General features: G+C 36.8%; 1 protein-coding gene across 1 annotated transcript in view; it reads right to left on the bottom strand.

Annotated features, from left to right (window-relative positions):
- Positions 1 to 3,208: 3,208 nt before the first annotated feature.
- The window catches only part of Gfral (GDNF family receptor alpha like), a 47,037-nt gene continuing 26,977 nt past the window's right edge, over positions 3,209 to 23,268 (bottom strand). The window contains exons 7-9 of the mRNA XM_041679319.1: positions 5,416 to 5,508; positions 4,902 to 4,974; positions 3,209 to 3,272 (exon numbers count right to left, since the gene is read on the bottom strand). Coding sequence (XP_041535253.1) covers positions 3,209 to 3,272; positions 4,902 to 4,974; positions 5,416 to 5,508 — 230 coding nt within the window. The remainder of the gene's footprint in view (positions 3,273 to 4,901; positions 4,975 to 5,415; positions 5,509 to 23,268) is intronic.

The following is a 23,268-nucleotide window of genomic DNA, read 5'->3' as shown; positions in this document are numbered from 1 at the left end:
ATTCAATAGAACTGATGTACATAGGAACTTGTAGGAACGGTGACAGTATGCACAGTACCTGAACAGTTCCAAGCTAGATGGGACCCAGCACTCAAAGCCAAAATCTCCCATCCCTTACCAAGAAGCTGTGTCTTGATGACAATGGCTTGGAAATAGAAGAATGAGTTTCCTCTAGTGGCATATCTCGTTGGGTTTATAAACCACACTTTAGGGCAGACTCTATGCCAAGCCGTAGATTATCAACAAAATGAAAGGAATGATATTTTTGTAGATTATTTTTTCTTTGTCTCATATTGCTTTGTTCAAGCATTTATTTACCTCCCTGGTCTTGTGATTATATATTATGGTTTTCAATTCTGTTTTTATAGTTTTAATTCTTAGTGTATATGAGTCTGCGTGTGTGTTTCTTGTTTTTATAGAGGATTGTTTGTTTGCTGTTTGTTTTCTAAAGACCCAAAGGGGTTGCGACCCACAGGTTGAGAACTGCAGCAGTAGGCTATTTGGCAGTCTTTTGTGGTTATTTGTGATATACCAAGTCTTGCTTGTTTTCAAATGTAAAGTATGGCTTTTCAGTTGCTCTAAATACACAGAGCAAAATGTTAGATTCAAGTTTAATTTAATGTAGGTACTTTAATAAAAAATGAGACCAAGCAAGAGGAAAATATTTTACCTTTAGTGCCAAATGTGTCTTTAATTACTAGCATGATGTCCTTGGTTTATTAAATATTTATGTTTATTTATTTATTTATTAAAGATTTCTGCCTCCTCCCTGCCCCCGCCTCCTATTTCCCTCCCCCAATCAACTCCCCCTCCCTCATCAGCCCAAAGAGCAATCAGGGTTCCCTGCCCTGTGGGAAGTCCAAGGACCTCCCACCTCCTTCCAGGTCTAGTAAGGTGAGCATCCAAACAGCCTAGGCTCCCACAAAGCCAGTACGTGCAGTAGGATCAAAAACCCATTGCCATTGTTCTTGAGTTCTCAGTAGTCCTCATTGTCTGCTATGTTCAGCAAGTCCGGTTTTATCCCATGCTTTTTCAGACCCAGTCCAGCTGGCCTTGGTGGGTTCCCGATAGAACATCCCCATTGTCTCAGTGTGTGGGTGCACCTTTCGCGGTCCTGAGTTCCTTGCTCGTGCTCTCTCTCCTTCTTCTCTTGATTTGGACCTTGGGGTTTCTGTGCGGTGCTCCAATGTGGGTCTCTGTCTCTGTCTCCTTTCATCGCCTGATGAAGGTTAATATCCAGGAGGATGATTACATGTTTTTCTTTGGATTCACCTTCTTATTTAGCTTCTCTAGGATCACGAATTATAGGCTCCATGTCCTTTATTTATGGCTAGAAACCAATTATGAGTGAGTACATCCCATGTTCCTTTTTTTGGGTCTGGCTTATCTCACTCAGGATAGTGTTTTCTATTTCCATCCATTTGTATGCGAAATTCAAGAAGTCATTGTTTTTTACTGCTGAGTAGTACTCTAATATGTATATATTCCATACTTTCTTCATCCATTCTGTCACTCAGACAAAAAGGCAACCCACTGATTGGAAGAAGATCTTCACCAATCTCGCAACTGACAAATGTCTGATCTCCAAAATATAAAAAGAACTCAAGAAACTAGACTGTAAAATGCCAATCAACCCAATTATAAAATGGGGCATGGAGCTGAACAGAGAATTCTCAACAGAAGAAGTTCAAATGGCCAAAAGACACTTAAGGTCATGCTCAACTTCCTTAGCGATCGGGAAAATGCAAATCAAGACAACTTTAAGATACCATCTTACACCTGTCAGAATGGCTAAAATCAAAAACACCAATAATAGCCTTTGCTGGAGAGGTTGTGGAGAAAGGGGTACACTCATCCATTGCTGGTGGGAATGCAAACTTGTGCAACCACTTTGGAAAGCAGTGTGGCGGTTTCTCAGGAAATTCGGGATCAACTTACCCCTGGACCTAGCAATACCACTCTTGGGAATATACCCAAGAGAGGCCCTATCATACAACAAAGTATATGCTCTACTATGTTCATAGCAGCATTTTTTGTAATAGCCAGAAGCTGGAAACAACCTAGATGCCCTTCAATGGAAAAATATTTATGTTTTTGTATGATTATAGACAATTCAACCTTAAATATTTATTAAATATTTATGTTTTTCTATGATTATAGACAATTCAGCCTTAAATATTTATTAAATATTTATGTTTTGTATGATTATAGACAATTCAACTTTAAGATTCTGAACAAAGAATGCTGATACAATTCTATGCATTTCTAAAGCATTTATTCATTATCTGGTAAGTATATTTTCAAATACAATTACACTAATGGCAAGCCAGACCAAAGTAGCAATATAAAAAGTATAGAAAATGGCAACGTAAGTATGGTTTAATTATTACAGAGTTTCATGATGATTAATCAGCAAAGAAAAATAAATGCACAAAATACATTATTATTGGAGGGAACATTGACTTTTTTTCAGCCACTGTAGTTGTTTTATGTATTTATGAATATTAAGACACCAGACTAAAAGTAAAATTCAATACTATTTAAATTATAAAATTCATAGGATAATCCCAGCACTCGGGAGGCAGAGGCAGAGGCAGGCAGATCTCTGTGAGTTCGAGACCAGCCTGGTCTACAGAGCTAGTTCCAGGACAGGCTCCAAAGCCACAGAGAAACCTTGTCTCGAAAAACAAAAAACAAACAAACAAAAAAAAATCATAGGATATCAGTTGTTATTTTTTACAACCAATCGTATAACCAAATACGTTTGATGTTAATGATTTGTTTAGTGATCAGATACTGAGTTAGAATAAGCACATATCAAATATACTCAACATTTTCACTAGCATTCTCATTTTATCAAGTTAATTAGAAACTATAAGATTGTTTGGAAAAAAAGGCATGCTCTAACTATATTGAATCATATAAGAGATGTTAATATGTTCAGTGATACTGTTCAAGCAAAAATATTAACCTTTTAGATGGCACTTTTTGCCTTCAAAGGAACTGTTATCAACTAGTTATGACATCAAATTACTCAAATATTATTAAGAAAAAAGCAGGTTCTGTGACCATTATGCTATATTATTGTGCCAGGCATTGTTGTATATAATGACCTAATATCATCAAATCCATCTTAAATCATATTGTTGGCAAATGTAACTTTGCATTGGTTTCCTACAAAGACTTGCAGTTCATAGTGCTCTGTGACTCACTGAGTGATGACACCTCCAGCTATTTCAATAGGTGAGGGCTCTCTTTTTTTACTTGCTATCCTATAGAAAAACAAGAGAAAAAGTTAATATTCCAGTGTCAGTTTATTACAAATGTGGGTGCTTATCTTTGGGGATGGAGTCTTTGTTGAAGGATGGGGATAATGAAGTTCCTGAATGTAATGTTTCAAGAGTTGAATATTCTAAGGACTCTGAGGACCATCATATATTTTACTGTGGTTTCCCAATAATCTTAATTAATGGCCAATTTTCAAGTATGCACGTCTATCTGTGGTGTATTGTATCTGAGGCCTCATGAGCCCATTTAGCCAGTGTCAACTTTGTATGATGTATGTGGTTAAAAAGTAATATCAGGAGCCATAACTCTATGGGTTTCACTGGGCTAGCAAACTATGTTCCTTCAAAACAGTGTGATTGCAGTGGAATATCTAGGCAAGCAGAATAATTGAGTGGTGCTTTTAAATATTTAAAGCTATATAAAGGAAAGTCTATTAACTGAACTTTTCACCCCTTAGAAAATTTTTAATTATTTGGACTTCAAAAAATATATCAGAACCCATATCTTCATAGAGAATTTTTAATGTCTTGTAGCAGTTTGTGTTGGTACTTGTTTTGGTAGATGTTAAATTACATGTTTAGAAAATGTTAAATGCTTAGAAGGGTTGAAGCTGAGAAGTAGTTAGTTACATTTTTAAACCCTTGTTGCATTTAAAAATAAATGAATTTGAGTGCCCTCAGGCAAAGCATTCAGTCATCATGTACACGGCCCCTTGCTATAGCTGTTCATCTCCTCACTTCAGTTTTATTATTCCTACATGGTTGTCAAGTCCAGTAATTAGGTTTCTTAGTTTGCTTCTGGGAAAGCAATAATGTGTACATGTACTATGCAGTTGGTTGAGCAAACTTTTATTTATAGTTATCAAATGTCGAAGAGAAGCACATATAAAGATTATTGATATTCAAATTCAACATACTCATGCATTCATGTATAATAAATGAGCAAATGAACATGATACTTTACGTTTTTCTTTTTATTTATTCTCTCATATAAAACATACCAACTGCATTCTCTCCCAGTTGTTCTTTTAAATTAAAAGTTAGCAAGTTATTCACTTAGGAATACTAAACGAGTAAAGATATTTTATAGCCCAGAGACTTATAAAAATCAACACTTCTGGCAATGAAAGCAGCTAAGGAAAAGGATTTCCAAGGAGTACATTAATATCTGATGGTGGCATTCTTTTTATTGGTATGACATATGAGGTCTCATTGAATATGTCTTTCAATGAATATATATTAAAACTTGAGCAAAACTTGTCAATACATAGGAAGCTACGGGAAAAAATACGTCTTCAGATAGATGTAACTGAGTTATACAATATGTACCTTCCCTGAGTTATTTTTCTAAATAACATGAACTGTAAACAACATAGTTCAGTTTTTTTTTAAAGGAAAACCCAGGTGAAATACTGATAAACATTTTAAATGGAAGGGCATAATCCATATGTACCTGTAATTATATCATTAAACCAACCCCCTGCGGTCATTTTCTTTACATTTGAAGTCTAAATAATGTTCCCATAGACCTGTCCCACATGAAGTTGTATGTAATACCTTCATTTTCAGGTCCTGGTATTGTCTGCCCCCCGCTTCTGAGATACACTTACTTACCTCAACTTGAGCATCACCAAGAAAAGAATTCCACAGGTAGTGATCATGCACAGCACAACATAGACTAGTTCTCCTGGGAAGAAAAGATCAGTAAATCACTGGATATGCTGATGTGGATGAGGGGGGCAGAAGACCTCAACCCTATCTATAGAATCATAGGCAATTAAGGAATACTGAGAGCTGGAGAAATGGTCTTCCCAAAGGAAGAAGACATTAATCAGCTATCCAATACCAAATGCCCAATCTTGGAAACACACATACAGTAACATACAGACTGAGATGGTTATATTAGTAATATATATATACATAAACTTGTATGTATGGAGCAACAATCAATAAATAAAGAGTGAAAGCGAGCAACGAGGGGTATATGCAAGGGTTTGCAGGAAGGAAAAGGAAAGGGGAAATGATGTAATTGTATTATGATCTCAAAAAAAGTAAAAAGAAATATTTTTTAATTCGTTGGATTTTTAGAAAAAATAAGTATTATTTTCATAGACAATTTTTAACTGACCGTTGAAGGGAGCCTTGAACCCACTCAGAGTAATTTCCTTTGAATGCTTTCTTTTATATGAGGAAATGTCTTTGACATTAGGAGTTGGATAATCTGAAAGAAAATAATAAAAATTGATACGGAATATTTAAGATTCATACTTTAGCTTTATCAAATTATTATAATTTGTTTTATATTATAGTAAATGAAAGTGATCTAGTTCTATGACACTATTTCATAAATCCAAAGATTTATATGAAAGTGGGAATGCTAAAATTTTAATAGTGTGTCCCTGCCATATTTAGTCAGCGAATTTCACTAAAGAAATCTGTTCCCTACAGGCCATAATTAGAAAAAAAAGGTCCCATGTTATAGAAGGACTCATGGGCCTTGCACATGGAGGAAAGACAGAGGACCGTGTATCTAGACTTCCACTTTGGATCTTGGAGAAGATTTCTTCTTTACATGAGTGTTCTTTCAATGTGTTTTAAAGATATTATGTTTTCCAGAGAACCACTGGTATTGGCTTCCTACATAGGAAAGCCTCTCCACACGGGGAGCCCCTCTGCTCAGACCTGAAACCAGGCCACTTGCGTTCCACCGGCATGTCTCCTCTGCACTCTCACCAATCTGAAGACTCCCAGTTTCTGTCCTTGAGACTGGCTTTATCTTCCTGAAGGGCTACTGCTGGCTTCTTTATGGAGGTAATAATCTTCAAGGGCAACTCTGAGAAATTTAGTTATTTTAGATGCTGCTGGCCTCACTACTCTAAAAGGAGTGTTTCTTTGTGGCCAGGTCAAAAACCATATATTTTTCTATAAATTTTGCTTTCACTAACAATTTTTTTATTGATTTTATTGAGCTCTACATTTTTCTCTGTTCGCCTCCCTGCCTCTCCCTTCCCCTTCAACCCTCTCCCAAGGTCCTCATTCTTCCAATTTACTCAGAAGATCTTGTCTTTTTCTACTTCTCGTGTAGATTAGATCTATGTATGTCTCTCTTAAGTCCTCATTGTTGTCTAAGTTCTCTGAGATTGTGATTTGTGGGCTGGTTTTCTTTGCTTTATGTTTAAAAACCACCCGTGAGTGAGTACATGTGATTAATTGTCTTTCTGTGTCTGGGTTACCTCACCCAAAATGATGTTTTTTAGCTCCATCTATTTTCCTGCAAAATTCAAGATGTCATTTTTTTTCTTCTGTGTAGTACTCCACTGTGTAAATGTACCACATTTTCCTTATCCATTTTTCAGTTGAGAGGCATTTCAGTTGTTTCCAGGTTCTGCTATGACAAACAATGCTGCCATGAACATAGTTGAGCAAGTGTCCTTGTGGCATGATTGAGCATCCTTTGGATATATACCCAAAAGTGGTATTACTAGGTCTTGAGGAAAGTTGTTTCCTAGTGGAGAGGCTGTAAGGTAAAGAGATGTTTTCCCTAACTTTTACCCATAAAGAAGATAAAATCCTGATGATTAATTAATGGATTTATTACCTTGTTCAGCCTAGCTATAGTAGGGAGAGCCTTGGACCTTCCCCAAAGCAATGTGCTTTACACTCTCTGAAGAGTGGATGGGGTGGGGGTGGGGAGAGTTGGTGGAGGGAATGGGATTAGGGGAGGGAGTGGGAACTGGGATTGGTATGTAAGATGAAGAAAAGATAGTTTGTTTTCTTTTTTAAAGTAAAATAAAATATTAATGGATCTATTACAGCTGATTCATCACACATAGTGTCAACAGAAAGAAAAATGAAAAAAAATATTACACAAGCAAATTTGCTTTATGACTCGAACATGTAAGGGATAGGGGATGAAGGAAAGCCTCCATACAGGAAAGCTGGCTGTCTACCACTGTAGATTGTTTCAGGTATTTTGGGACCTAGAAACATAACTAAGAATAGATAGGTTTCTTTTTTTTAAGGCATTATAGTTTAGAAAAATCGGGAAATTTGTACCCAATGACATTCAAGGTTAAATCTCTATAAAAGAAGGTAGATGAGAAGATGTAATATGAAAGCTTGCAGCCAATCTTCGCTTCACATAGCCTATTGCCAGGCCTATAAGCTCTCCTTTACTAACCATCAGTTCACTGGAAAATTCAGTAACAGAAATTTCTGGGTGGAACAGGAAGAAGCCCAAAGAAGACAAAAATATGCAAGCAGTGATGTGGCATTAGAAGCTTATTTTCAAGACTTTTAGCTTCTAATTCATTTAAAACATTTTTAGTTCACACCATTTTTCAACTCCAGGTCTTAGAAATTGAAAAATATACCCTGTCAGAATACAAAATTAACAGATGTACAATTTGAATATTTTCCATTTTCTGTGTTTATGAGGCAAATTTTGTTATCTGTGTTATACACTGAGCCATTTATACTAATGGTGCTTGAGGAAAAAAATTAATTTTCATCAACTTGAACATACAGACTTTCAATAAAATAAGTGATAATGCAATTATGTCTGATATATAATGACGTGAGGAACAAATGTTAATTCTATGACATTTTGGTAGTTTTAGTATTATCATGGACTCTGTATATATATATATATATATATATATATACACACACACACACACACACACACACACACACATACACATTGACTGATTAATTATTCAAATCATATGAATTTTTTTTGGAAAGTCTATTCATAGGGATGCTTGTTTTGGTTTGATATCACAATTTAACTTATTGTTGTACACGAAAAATCTATTCTGACTAACTTTGCAGTCTTTTATGTATAGAACTAAGATAATTACTAATGGCTAGAAAAATAGAAAAAATATTTCATTCAGTAAGTTTCATTCCCATGGTACTCACGAGCAAAATCTAAAAGGTCAGTGCCATAAATATTAGATAGTATCCCAGGGCAAATGTATCTTCCAGTCACTATGCTACTTAAATATTGCTCCCTGGCAGGATACTGAGTGTCGATGAGGAAGGTAGGTTAGTGTTATTAAAGGTTTCTAGGCTACTGAAGCCAAGTTGACAGTCTTCCTTATAAATTTATAAATTGTGGGGGTTTATTACAATAAAAGTGAAGTTGGTAGATTGATAGTTACCTCAGCCCTTTATCATCTGTCTTATTCAACATAATCTACATTTTAGAGAAAGTAAACGTTTTTAATTACATTATAAAATTTTTGTACATTTGGTGGTAAATCTAGATTTACTTTAACATTATACTAAGAAACAAATTTAAATAACATTCTATGCAGAAATATGAAAATTTATATATTTTGTTTTTCAGAATTCTCACAGACACTGGTGCTGTGTTCTTGATCTCATGTACCTTTTCAACACTGTGTACAACATGTCTAAGCCTGCTGTCATCCCTAGGTGATTGTGTCTCAGGAAATGCCCTCATCCCTCTATTCTCACCCTTTCCTCAGTGATACATTTTCAGATATCTTCATAATACTCCATGCAATTCCATGCAATCTTCAGAATATTCCATGCGACTCAATTCAAGTATCAAAGGTTTCATGTAAGCTGTTACAGTGAAATAATGTTTTTTCAAAGACTGCTTAAAGTTGAACTGCCATTTTCCCTTTATTTTCCACAATTGGCTCTTCTTACTAGCACTCAGGTTTAAATGCCAGAGTGCTGTAGAATTCAGTCCCAAAAAGATGGTTTTAAGTGAACTACAGCTATGCCCAGCTGTCTTCTTTCATATTTGTTTACATGCCATGCAACTACCCTTGACACCACACTAAATTCAGATTTCCATGCACTGAGCTAATTGATTTCATCATATTTTTTTTATCTCAGTAAACGATGCAACCACCCAATATCATTCAGAATATCTAGAAAGAACCCTAACTCTTCCTCTTTCTCTTAAGCATGTGACAATTAGCTAATTACTTGTGCTAATAATACCGAAATACATATCTGAATTCTACTCTCAATTTTTATCTCCTAAATAAAACCATCATTGTATTTCACCTGAACCACACTGATAAACATTCCTAGCATGGTCAAATTATCTTCCTATATCTTTTCTTAATTTCCTCTAATCAACAAGAAACAGAATGATCTATTTCAAAACCAAATCAAATAGGGTACTATGGATATTTCCGTACAATTTCCTCTTGCCTATTCTAGTCTAGCACTCTCCTCTGTCCATCCCTTTCCTTTCTTCCCCCTATTTATCAAACACATGGCATTTATTGCTAGATCATTTGACATTTGCTCTGACCTCTCTCTAGAGCAGACTTCTCTTTCAAGCGCCCACTCAAAGAGCAGCTTCTGAGAGAGATCTTCCCTAGCCATTTTACTGAAGTGGATTCATTGTCATCTATCTTAGAAGCCTGACTTCAAAAGACATGATATTTTAAAAGATTTTTAGGAGACAGCATTATTACACTATTTTCCATAATGCTTGGTCTGTATGCCTCTACATGATTGGAAAATATAGGGCACCAGAAGAAAGAGATAGAAAACAATTTGCTTTGAGACAACAAACCATGTGCGGTTCTATGATACAAGTGTTTCTCAGTGTGTGTATGCATGTGTGCATGTATGCACACGTGTGCATGCATGTGTGTGTATGTGTGCATGTAGTAAACTGAAAAACATCAATTAAAATTAAATTTCTCAAGGTGGTATATTATGGAATCCAAGAACAAATTGTGGATAGCATTGGTATATGTAACGGTCGGCTGACATTTGTGTGTTAGGGTGAAGACAGAATAATCATTGAGGAATCTTATTTTTTAACCGGTCAGTGGAACGCAAGACGACACCATGTTAAATGTTCTCTTTCCATGAATATAAATACTAATTTTAAATCTTCTTGTTTACTGAATACACGAAAACACAAACACCTGTCACATGATTTTTCTTGCTTTTAGCCACTGTTGTTCACAACTCTATTCTCTGTCTCTGATGCCAAGCAAATCAATCATGTAAATCCACATTGTTACTCCTGCTTTATACCAAACTAGGGTATAAAGAAAAGATAGTTTTAAATAGGATTTTGACAGATTTGTTGTTATCCAAATCTATCTTCTACATTTGTGTAGGAAATTTAGGACTTGTTATTACTTTGAATTTAGGGAATCAAGAAGAAGAATGATCAAATGGGGCAATACATAGCCCAAAATCCATGGTTAACTTAAACACTGATGTCAGAGCTCAGTTGGCAAAGTGTTCCCTTTGAAATCCTGAGGACCCCAGTTCAGCTCCTGACTTGACATTCTCTGTTTAGGAAACCATATAATTCTTGTCTCTCTCTCTCTCTCTCTCTCTCTCTCTGTGTGTGTGTGTGTGTGTGTGTATGTATGAGCATATGTCACAGCACATATGTGAAAATAAGGGCATAACATTGCAGAGCCCGTACTTTGCTTCCAACTTTATGTAGGTTACAAAGATCAAACTCAGGTCATCAGGCTACGCAGCAAATGCTTTCGCATGCTGAGCCACATAGCTGGCCCTTAAAGAGTGAATGACTGAGAACTTGAAAAAGATGACCAGTCCTAGCTCAAAGCAGGGGTTGTCCTGAGAGGCCCATGATCCCTCTGGGTAACTCACTTTATTTTAAAATACTGGACTTTGAGAATTTAGTCTCCAGCTTAAGTCACTCCATGTCACAGGAACACTCACAGGTATCGTCCTTTGTTGATAGCGATAATAAGGAACTGGAAACACTTTTGTACACTTGTATTACTAACTTTCCAGTGGGAGAAAATGAGCACATTGAGTTTAGAGAACCAGGAACGTGGGCTGTTGGTTTTTAGAGATCTTTACATAGGTTCTTCTATAGAATATGTTTGACTATGTTCATACAGGGCATTTTATACAGATATAAGCTTTAAAGTTTTAGAGAAAAACCCAATCGGTTAAGAATCACAATAGATGGAACTAGAAAACATCATTTTGAGTGAAGTAACCAAGACCCAGAAAGACAATTATCACATGTACTCACTCAAAAGTGGTTTTTAAACATAAAGCAAAGAAAACCAGTCCACAAATTACAATCCCAGAAAACCTAAACAACAACAAGGACCCTAAGAGAGACATACATAGATCTAATCTACGTGGGAAGAAGAAAAAGACAAGATCTCCTGAGTTAATTGGGAGCATGGGGACTACAGTAGAAGATTAAAGGAGAGGGGAGAGGCAGGGAGGGGAACAGAGAAAAATGTAGAGCTTAATAAAAATCAATAAGAAGAAAGAATCACATTGTGGTTGTTCACAAATACTTTAGGTTGTATCACAAGGTATCTGATATCTTTGTAAATATGTATTTTCTAACTATTATGCCACTTTACATAAGCCTACAATTTAATGTTAATTAGAAATAAAAATAAGTTGTAGCACTATAGATAGGAGATAGTGAGGCACGGGGTGACACAGCCATTGGAATCTTACATTAGCCTTAAGATCTCCTGCTAATTTGCTAAATGTTTGGCTTGGACTAATTTTAATTTTGTTTTTAAGTCTTCTGTATGCAGTGTATCTATTAAGTAAATTAAGACAATACTTTCTAGCTAATAATGAAGATTAAGCAAGGCAGCATGTAGATTATAGGCATAAAGTAGAAGCCATGTTATTTTTTCTTCTTTCGACAAGTATGTTTTGATAGTAGTTACACTTTAGTGTAGATTACAGGATATTTAAACATGAAGATTCATAAGTCCTGGCATTATAGGCTTTGACTTAGTAGCTCAAGAGTGAATTGGATACTAGGCATTTGCAATTTTGAAAATCTTTTTTGATACTCTCAGGACAGTCATAATAGATATGGCTGAAAAGACACGGCTGAGAGGTGAAAGAACAAGTACTCCAAAGTCAATGGGAGAACTCTTACAAGGTCCCACCCCGACATGGGAGAACTCTTACAACGTCCCACCCCGACATGGGAGAACTCTTACAACGTCCCACCCCGACATGAAGAGCTACAGACATTAATGACTGCCGAGAGCTGAAGAATTGGTCTGTGTCAGGGTGATCCAATCCTAACTGGTCAGCCCTATGAAAACATAATACGAGTGGCACTAAATAAAAGCAATAATTTGTATTTATAAACACACATATATACATACACAGCACTAATAATAACTATCGGTAAGAAACAATGAATTTGAGTAGTCGGGGGCATGGGGAGAGTTGGAAGGAGGAAAAGGAGAGGGGCAATGACAAACATACAGTATTCAAATGTGAATGTAAAAAACAAAATATTAAAAAAGAGAAATTGTCGTAAGCCATATAAACCTCTCATCATAATAAGCTAGTGAAATTGAAATTCTTAATAAGAGAAAGGGGGTAGGGGAGGGACAGGGAGAGAAAAAGTCTAGGTTTATGTTTTTTAAAATAGGAGTCAAAAACACGTAATTGGTAGAGATGTGTAATCAGACATAGAGATAGTAAAATCTTATTAGGCACTAAGCCAGTACTTAATCAGTAGACGATAGCACCCTGTTGAAGGTTCTTTTGAGCCAGGTACCTGGCAGTATTTAAAGAACAAAAACAATTAAAAGCAACAATATATCCATTATAAGGTACAGTTCTAGAATGCAACAGTGAGAGAAACTGACTGGCTCAGAGCAGGCGTGGAGAAGTGTTGGATGTAGCTATTAAGGCTGTAGACACATGCTTCGTGTATGTTTTCAAGGTAATAGCTACCACATGTAGCATAAACAGAATACCGTTGTAAGGTTTAGACAGTCTGTTGCACTAGGAGAAGAGAGCCGATAGATGAGGGGGCTGAATCATGGCGGCCTGGACACTTACAATACCACCAGCAAAGTCTTCGTGTGCAGAACCCCATAACACATGGCAGTGGCTCATTATTGTCAATCGCCCCTTGAAGACAAGCCTTGTCAACTGATTTATGTGGCCTTTCACTTGTCAGAGTGCCTGGCGTTCCAACCAAAGTCGACACAACCAGAAACTAGTGAACTTTAGGGTCTTAAGTGAGTTATTTTTGAAAGTCCTTGACACAGACTCTGGGGAGTTTATATCCACCAAGCCCAGGTGATTCTGCAACAACAGAATATAAACCCAACTTTTGTAAACTCAAAGAATATTGATGGTGGGGAAAGATTCAGCAGCCTTGGTGGTAACCCAAAACAAAACAACCAACAAAACAAAGAAGCCCCCCGAGCCCTACAGAGAGGAAAACGAGGAAGAGAAAGTGTCTGTGGTCTGTGTTACAGAGGCCCATTGTTTAGACATCACTACGAACTCCCACAGACCATCAGGCAAGTTTAGACCATTCCACACTATTTTATCTTGTTTGAAAGCGGATTGGTTGAAGGTAATGAATGAAGAGAATAAAAGCTATTTGAGTGCTCTTACAGTTTACAGGGCAGTGAAGTGAATTTTGAATATTCTTGCAATGCTTTTAATGTTGTAGGGATTTTGATGGGCTCATGAAAAGTACTTTAGCAGAAAATTTGGAAAACCCAATACTAATAGGAGATAAACTTTTTGACATTACCAGTGAATTCCTAGCAAAGCTTTACTTGTTGCTTACTGGCCTCATCAAAGAGGTTGAGTTTGTTTAAGTACAAAATATCCTTTTCTATAGGAATCCCCCATTTAAGATAATATTTCCAAGTGTAGGTGCCAGAGCAGTAACTATTAAATGCCCACATGTGGTGTTTTATGGGAAGAGTCTGATAGTATTTCGTTGCTGTCACATGAATACTTGGCTTTTAAGCCAGGAATACACACGCTCATAATAAATGACTTTTATGACTTCACATACACAACCTTGATGCACAGAAAGTATAGAGCAAAGATTGCTTGTTTTGTGCAGACTTGGCATGAATTCCACCCACAATTATAGGCAATAAGGGGACTGGATGAAGCCAATGAAAGCATAGGCTGGAAAATGGAAAAGATAACACAATGCCTTCACATAATAAAGACTGTAATTGTTCAAATTGTAACAATATTGTTTTGTATTTTCCTTATTTCCCTCTGTGATCTTAAATGTTTCTGTCCTCTATAGTGATTCCAAAATGTGAGCTGTCTCACTCATCAGTGGCAACTCTTTAATCTTTATTTTTTGGCATAACCACACAGCCAAGGTAGTCATGGATGATTCATGCATCAGTTCATGCTCCGTGGCAGACTTTTCCTTCTCCCCTAAAAACACCTAAGCCTTTAAGAGCAGAGTTGGGAAAAAGTGAAGGTTGGAGACAGATGTTCTCCTGTTGTTCCTGTTGAGGGTTTGTATATTTCAGTATTTCCAGATTTGAGCCGTGTGAAACCTTTTCTGAAAAAATAAGAAGCCAAGCCAAATTCACTGGGTTTCAGGTCTGCAGACAAAATGTGAACCAGCTGGATCTGATTGGTAACGTTTGTGTGCAAAAAAACTTAGTGGCAAAAATAAAGCCAGCATTTTTCCAAACTGGAATCGACGTGTCTTTGGGCTATCTTTTCCATCTATCTTCTCTGGAGAGAACTTTGAATTTTGAAAGAACCTCAAATAAAATGTGCCAGATAATTCCTTAGAGTATCTGTTTGGAGTGTTTTCCAACAAAACTAAAAAACAAGCTAGCATGTTGTCACTCGTAGTCAAAATTCAGAGGTAAGGAGATGCAGGGTCTCTATGCAACCTGTATTCTAGTTTCTCAAAACATGCCTTCTATGCATGTACTTTCAAAATAAAAAACAAAGAGGCATGTTCACATTGATTTAAATCCACAAACATAGACAGCAAAATCTGGCAATACTGGAACATAATGGCAAACTTACTGGGCTTGCTGATGGCAAACCTTTTTTTTTTTTTTAATTTTTTATTGAGAAAAAGAAAAAAAAGTTTTCGCCTCCTCCCAGCCTCCCATTTCCCTCCCCCTCCTCCCACCCTTCTCCCCTTCCCCCCACTCCTCTCCCCCTCTGTCTCCAGTCCAAAGAGCAGTCAGGGTTCCCTGCCCTGTGGAAAGTCCAAGGCCCTCCCCCCTCCGTCCATGTCTAGGAAGGTGAACATCCAAACTGGCTAGGCTCCCACAAAGCCAGAACATGAAGTAGGATCAAAACCCCGTGCCATTGTCCTTGGCTTCTCATCAGCCCTCATTGTTCGCCATGTTCAGAGAGTTTTGTTTTATCCCATGCTTTTTCAGTCACAGTCCAGCAGGCCTTGGTGAGCTCCCAATAGATAAGCCCCACTGTCTCAGTGGGTGGGTGCACCCTCGTGAACATGATGGAAAACCTTTACTCCATTTTCTAAGTAAATTTAGATGGAAATAACTGTCTTTTTTCTTCCTTCCTTCCTTCCTTCCTTCCTTCCTTCCTTCCTTCCTTTCCTTCTTGTCCCCAAAGACAGTGGTTCTTTGAGTAGCCTTGGTTGTTCTAGAACTAGTTCTGTAGGCCAGACTGACCTTAAACTCACAAAGATTCGCCAGCTTCTGCCTCCCGAGTACTAGGATGAGAGGTCTGTATCACCATTGTCCAGTTTACTGCTTATTATAAAAAAGTATGTAATATAGATTTAAACATATAATATAAACAAATAAACATATCCTATTAGGAGATAGAGCAAAATACTTACAATAATTTTCATAGTTTTAAAAACAAAGCAATAAAAGATAATCTACAGTAGAGAACACTCATTTTACTCCAAATTTCAATTCAGTTACCTCAAAGAATGAGTATTTTTATACAGTCAAAGAAAGAAATGATGTAATTTTCTTAAAATTTGATCTAGTCTTTAGAAGGAAATGCTCTTGGCTGTTTGTTTTTTGTAGAGCTCCAATACAGATGATAGCTGCCAGCACCGTAGGACCTTATCAAGCTGCAAGAGTTACCATTGCAATTATGGGATACTCAAATCTCTCAGGTTGTATTTTGGGTGTGAAAACATGTAATATTAGATAGAATATAGGAGCACTACTTATCTAAGCCCAATTTTACAATGGGAAGGTTATATCATGCACAGTTTATTTCCCTAACACTTTTAACCACATTCTATATGACAGTCCATCATCAGAGGCTATCAGGGCTGGAACTTAACTTAAGGCAGGAACCTGGATGCAGGAACTGATGCAGAGGCAATGACGGAATACTGAATAATGAGTGCGTGATCACTCAAGGCTTACTCAGACTTCCTTATCCTTCCCAGAACCACCTGCCCAGGGGTGGCACCAACCACAGTGATCTGGATTCTGCCACATCAATTATCAATCAGTAAAATGCCTTAAATGCTTGCCTACAGGCTAATTCTATGAAGGTACTTATTCAATTTACATTCTGTCTTTAGCCAACACTGAAAGAGACTTCATTTTGATTATGGGAATGAGCAACCAAGAAGACATTACAAGCCTAAACATGTATGCATTGAATATAGAGTTAAAAGATATCATAGGTCAAATGAAATTGACAGATATCTAAAGAACATTTTACCTAAATATCACATATTGAATATTCCTCTCAGGAGCCCATAGAAATTTTTATAAAATAGCTCTCATACTGGAATATAAAACAATTTCAGAAAATAGAGGAAATTGAGGTAACTCCAAGTGTATCTTCCCAAACCATGACTCAATTAGCTCAAAATCAATAGCAAAAAATATTTAGAAATTATACAAACTCTGGGCTGGAGAGATGACTCAGCCATTAAAGGCTAGGCTCACAACCAAAATATAAGAAATTACACAAACTCACAGAGATTAAATAACACACTAAAGAAAGATGAATAAAAAAATCAAAAAGGAGAAAAATAAATTCCTGGAAATAAATGAAAATAAAATTCAAGAGACCTGAACCCATGGGACACTGTAGTAGGGGGAGCGGCCTGCCGCCCAGCTAACTTAATCCCCAAATAACCACACAGAAATTGTATTAATTAAATTACTGCCTGGCCCATTATATCTAACCTATTCTTGGCCAATTGTCACATCCTGATTTAATCCATTTCTTCCAATCTGTGTAACGCTATGAGGTTGTAGCTTACAGGGAAAGATTCTAACCAGCATCCATGTGGGGCAGGAGAACCATGGCATCTGTCACACTGCCTTCTTCTTCCCAGAATCCAGTTCTGTCTTCCCTGCCTATCTAAGTTCTGCCCTATCGAAAGGCCAAGGCAGTTTCTTTATCAACCAATGAAAGCAACACATAGTCAGAAGGACATCCTATACCAGGACACACTGAAGTGGTTCCACCAGGGAACTTTACTATACTAAGTACCTATATTAAAAACTCAAACAGAACACATATAAATACCTCAGGAGCTTATAAAATCAGCAATAAACCCAATCCTAATCCAGAGATAGGAGAACCAAAACCAAGGCAAAAAACAATCAATGAAGTAGAAACAAAAGTAAAAACAATTCAAAGAATCAATGAAGTTGAAAGCTAGTTCTGTGAAAAGATAAACAAGATTGATAACCTTTAGCCAAATTAATCAAAACAAAGAAAGAAAAGATCCAAATTGATAAAATTATAGATTGGTAAGGGATTTGAAAACATATACTTAAGTTAAAAAGCCTAAAAGAAATCATGGGGATTCTTGATACTTCTAAATCATCAAAATTAAGCCAAGAGCATATTAACATCTTAAACAGTCCATAACAAATGAGAAGATAGAAACAGTAATAAAAAGCTTCCAGACTACAGAAAAGTCCAAGGTGGATATTTTTGCAACAGTTTTTTTTTTAAAATGTACTAAATGGGTTGCAGAATATTAACTATGTAAAGATGTGTTTCATTTTTTTATGTTTATGAATATTACTTTAACTGTGTAAAGCTGTGTATATGTGCTTTTGCTGTTTTTGTTAATTATGTAAAGATGTGTTACATTTGTTTATTCTGCATTTGTTTAATTATTTAAAGATGTGTTGCATTTGTTTCATCTTACCTGCCTAAGGCATCTGATTGGTCTAATAAAAAGCTGAATGGCCAGTAGCTACGGAGGAGAAGGATAGGAAGAGCTGGTGGGCAGAGAAAATAATTGGTGGAAGAAATCTTTTCTTGAGAGAAGAAGGAGGAGAGAACAAGGGAGAAAAAGGAATGTGCCTGGAGTTGGAAGCCAGGCAGCTGCCAGCCAGCCAGACATGAGAAGCAGTGAAAGTAAGATATACAGAGAGAAAGGCTAAAAAGTCCCAAGGAAGAATATAGATAAAGAGAAACAGATTAAGTTATAAGAGCTAGTACAACAAGCATATGATAAGGCTGAGCATTCATAACTAAGAACAAGTCTCTGTGTCATAACTGGGGAGCTGGTTGGTGGCCTAAAAATCAAAAGCCTATTACTGAATATAAGAATAAAACATTTTTAGTCATCAGAGAAATGCAAACTAAAACAACTCTGAGATTCCATTTTATACCTGTAAGAATGGCCAAGGTAAAAAACATAGATGACAACTTATGGTGGAGAGGTTGTGGGGAAAGGGGAACACTCCTGAATTCCTGGTGGAAATGCAAGCTGGTACAGCCCCTTTGGATGTTACTGTGGCAATTTCTCAGAAAATTAGGAAACGACCTTTCTCAGGACCCAGTAATACCACTTTTGGGTATATATTCAAAGAATGCTCAATAGTGCCACAAGGACATGTGCTCAACTATGCTCATGGCAGCATTGTTTCTCATGGCTTGAACCTGGAAACAACCTAAATGCCCTGTGACAGAAGAATGGATAAGGAAAATGTGGTACATTTATGCAATGGAGTACTACACAGCAGAAAAAAATAACAGCATCTTGAATTTTTCAGGAAAATGGATGGAGCTAGAACACATCATTTTAAATGAGGTGACCCAGACCCAGAAAGACAATTATCACATGTGCTCACTCATAAGTGGTTTTTAAACATAAAGCAAAGAAAACTAGCCCACAAATCACAATCAGAGAACCTAGACAACAATGAGGACACCGAGAGAGACATACATAGATCTAATCTACATGGGAAGTAGAAAAAGACAAGAGCTCCTGAGTAAATTGGGAGTATGGGTTCTTGAGAGAAGGTTGAAGGAGAGGGGAGAGGCATGGAGGGGAGCAGAGGAAAATGTAGAGTTCAATAAAAATCAATTACAAAAAAAGAATAAAACAAAAAGTTCATTGTTTTGGTTTGCTTTCATATTGCTGCGATGTAAACCATGACCAGAAGTAATCTGAGGAGAAAAATTTTTAGTTTACGTTATGTCTTACAGTCTATTACTAGGGGAAGTCAGGGCAGGAACTTAATGTACGAACCTAGAGAAAAACCTGAAGCAGAGGCCATGGAGGAAGTCTGCTTACTGGTTTGTTTCCAGTGGATCACTCAACTTTGTTTTCATACAAGCCAATACTCTGCCTACTGTGGGCTGGACCCTCTTGAATCAATTATTAATCCAGACAATGCCCACAGACTTGCTTACAAACCAATCTGATGGAGGCATCTTCTGAGTTAAGGTCCCATCTTTCCAAACGACTCTAGTTTGTGTCAAGTTGACAAATTAATAAGCACAGTCACCTACTCCAATCATGCTGACTTTATTCTGAGATGAAGGAATGGTTTAACTTAAGCAAATCAATAAATGTAAAGTTAATACTATATATAAAAGAAAAACCCACAGCCAACATCACCCTAAATGGTGAAAGCTGGAAGAAACTCCATTAGAATAAGAATAGGTTGTCCACTATTCCCACTCCTTTTCAATACAGCACTTGAAACCCTAGCTAGAGCCATAAGACAAAATAAGAAAAAAGGGTACAAAGAGGAAGCGAAGAGGTGCTGTCATCTAAGAGAGGCGTCCTCATTCAGCTGTAGCTGCAAAGTCACAGGATACCAAATTCACTTATAAAAGCAAGTCACTTTTTTTTTGTTTTTGTTTTTTTGTTTTTTTCGAGACAGTGTTTCTTTGTGGCTTTGGAGCCTGTCCTGGAACTAGCTCTGTAGACCAGGCTGGTCTTGAACTCACAGAGATCCGCCTGCCTCCGCCTCCCGATTGCTGGGATTAAAGGCGTGCGCCACCATCGCCCGGCAAGTCACTTTTCTATATAGAAGTAACAACCATGCTGAAAAGGAAAATGTGGAATTAGTGCCATTTACACTAGACTCTAAAACACTAAAATATGTAAATAAGGAAGTGAAAGACTTCTACATTTGGGAAGACACTAGAGGACTGAAAGATGTCTCAATGCTCATAGATTGGTACAAGTAGTACTGTGAATAGTGCTGTCAGGTCAATCATACTGCATCTCAGAAATGCTACAGAACCAGAGTAATAAAAACAGCATTACACTGGCAAATAAACAGAACAAACCTGTAGGCCAATGGAACAAAACAGAGACCCAGACTTAAGGACACACAATAACAGTCTCCAAACATAATGACCTAAAAAACTATCCCATGCTTTTAGCAGTCACTGAATTGCAAACTACAACTCCATTCAAATTTAATTTTGCCTGCATCAAAATGGCTGAGATTAAGACCAATGACAACAAATACTTTAAATGGGAAGACACAGAGAATGAAGAATGTTCAGTCACTGCTGGAGGGAGGATGCAAACTGGTGGATCTGATATGTAAATCAGCATAGAGATTCTTTAGAAAGCTAAAAACAGATCTTCCACAAGACCCAGTTTGTACCAATCCTGAGCATATACCCTAAGGATTCTGCAGTCTACTACAGAGATACTTGCTTGCCCATGTTTACTGATGCTCTGTTCATCATATGTAGGAAACAGGAGAAGATATGATGTTCATAAACTGATGAATGAAGGTGTTATGCTGGCTACTACCAGGAAGGAAAAGGTCACAGCAGCTCTGTTGTTGCTGAATTCTTGAATGAAGATGAAGGAGGAGTTGGGGAAGGAAGGGAAGGATGGATATGGTGAAAAAACTTCGTATTCATGTATAAAATTGTGAAGGGAAAGTATAAAAGTCATTTAGAAAAATATTTTAAATAATTTAAGAAAATATAAAGCTGGACTTAGAGGCAAACACTAGAGAGACTGAGGCAGAAGGTTTTCTTAGAGTATGAAGCCTCTCTGGGCTTTTCTTAAGGAGATTTAGTAGGGAGGTATCTGGAACTCAGTGAACAGTGATTCAGTGTTCACTATTCACCTTGCCTCAGAAAGAACTAACACTTTAAAATTTAATTTCATACATAATAAATGTATTTCTGTTTAGTCTTAGTTGAACACATGCCAAACAGTTGCTCAACTGTAACACTGCATTTAAGAAGCCACTTCTAAAGAGTTTGTAGAAATTATCATCAGCCTACAACATCACCGTGACAATGCCAAGCCTGTGGATTTCTGTGATTTTCCATATTTCTCAAGTTTACACCGAGTCACTGTTCACTGAGTTTCAGATACTTCCCATGAATCATCTCTACAATTTTTTTGTGACAGCATTCTGGCTTAGAGATGATGACAATCATGCCCAGTAGATACTTGCTTGTGTTGGGTTGCCTCTCCAAAGCCACACTCTGCACTAAACTCAATTAATTTTCAAACATGACAGTAAACCTTTAGGGTTGTTTATGTTGATCATGGTTTCTAATCCACATTTAAGAGTTGGCCTGAAAAGAAAGCAAGTAGAAGAAGGTTCTCTGTTTATATTATATGTTTGAAAGCAAATAAAATATAAAAACACTAGTTTTCTCCCGAGATCCAAGCCCTAAAAAACATTTGGAATTCTAAATCTTTAAATTAACGTATATTAAAGGCAAAACTTACAGAATTTACTATGGTTATACATTTCTACATCGATTTGTAACTGAATTCATTTTAAAGAAATGGTGTGTTTGTTTTTATTATTCTTTTTATTGCTAACTTAAAATATATGTGCTTGATCTCTAAAAAACACAAAAGCCTTTTCAAACAATGAAAACAAGATCCTAGAGGAACAATCATAGAGTTCTAAAGGGAAAAACAAATTTATAAGCGAGTGTCTATGAATTTCATGACCTACAAATTCACCATGGAGCCACTTTAATCCAGAAAATACAACATATTTGAATGCTTAGCAACTGCATAATAAATATGAATATAGACTAGAGAAAGTCTGTTGACTGTTCCTTGAAAACCAGAAGACTGTTTTAGCACCTGGATTGAATTTGAAGGAAACTAAACTTGAATTAGAGTTTTGTGTAGACACCAAGAAAAAGTCAGTGGTTTTGGCTCGTTCAAGAGGTTTATTTAAAGACAGAACTTAACATAAAGTTCCTGGACCACTGCCTTATGATTTGGCTATAAGAAATGGTTGTGTGTGTGCATGCGTGTCTGTACGCATGCGTGTGTGTTCTGTGTATGCATGTGTGTGAGAGGAGAGAAGAAAGACAGACAGATAAAATTGGAATGTCTTTCACAGTTCACTTTGCTCCTCATTTTATTTCTAGTCTATAATCCTCCTTCTCAGTGAGACAGTGGTTTCATGACACTGAAAATTAAGACAAATATTTTAAAAGATAAGTTTGACCCTGTATTAATTCATCTTCACAGACTTTATTGTTCTTAAAGAGAGCAAATTTTTATGAGTATGGACAAATGTGCAATGATGTTCTACACACCATCCCACATCCATGGCTGGGTTTTAAAGACTGACTATGAATGCAGCGACTGATGAAATGGTTTTCTGGAGCCAGACCTTCACTGAGAAAGAGGCAGACAAATACTGTCAGGCAAGAATAAATCTTCTGTCTTTTGAATGCAGACAAACATGATAGATAAAAACCATTTATTTATCACGTTTATGATGTCTATGGCTATGAAGAAATGAGGTTATAAAATGAAACTAAGTGCTAGAGTATGGAATGGCCAGAATGGTCTTTTCTTAAGACTGTGTATCCACTTAACACATAAGCACCCAATATTTCATGAAAGTAAGCTTGCTGTAGAAATATTGAAAACAATTTTCTTCCCTTTCTATCTTTTCAGGTAGATACAGTCAAAACATAGGCAGCTTAGGTGATGTACACTTTTAAAAACATAACTGCTTTGGCATAG

The sequence above is a fragment of the Microtus oregoni genome, unplaced genomic scaffold, assembly GCF_018167655.1.
Source record: "Microtus oregoni isolate MIOR12 unplaced genomic scaffold, Mior012 000032F_ref0000030, whole genome shotgun sequence".
NCBI lineage: Eukaryota > Metazoa > Chordata > Mammalia > Rodentia > Cricetidae > Microtus > Microtus oregoni.
This window is presented reverse-complemented; position numbering and strand designations above follow the sequence as displayed.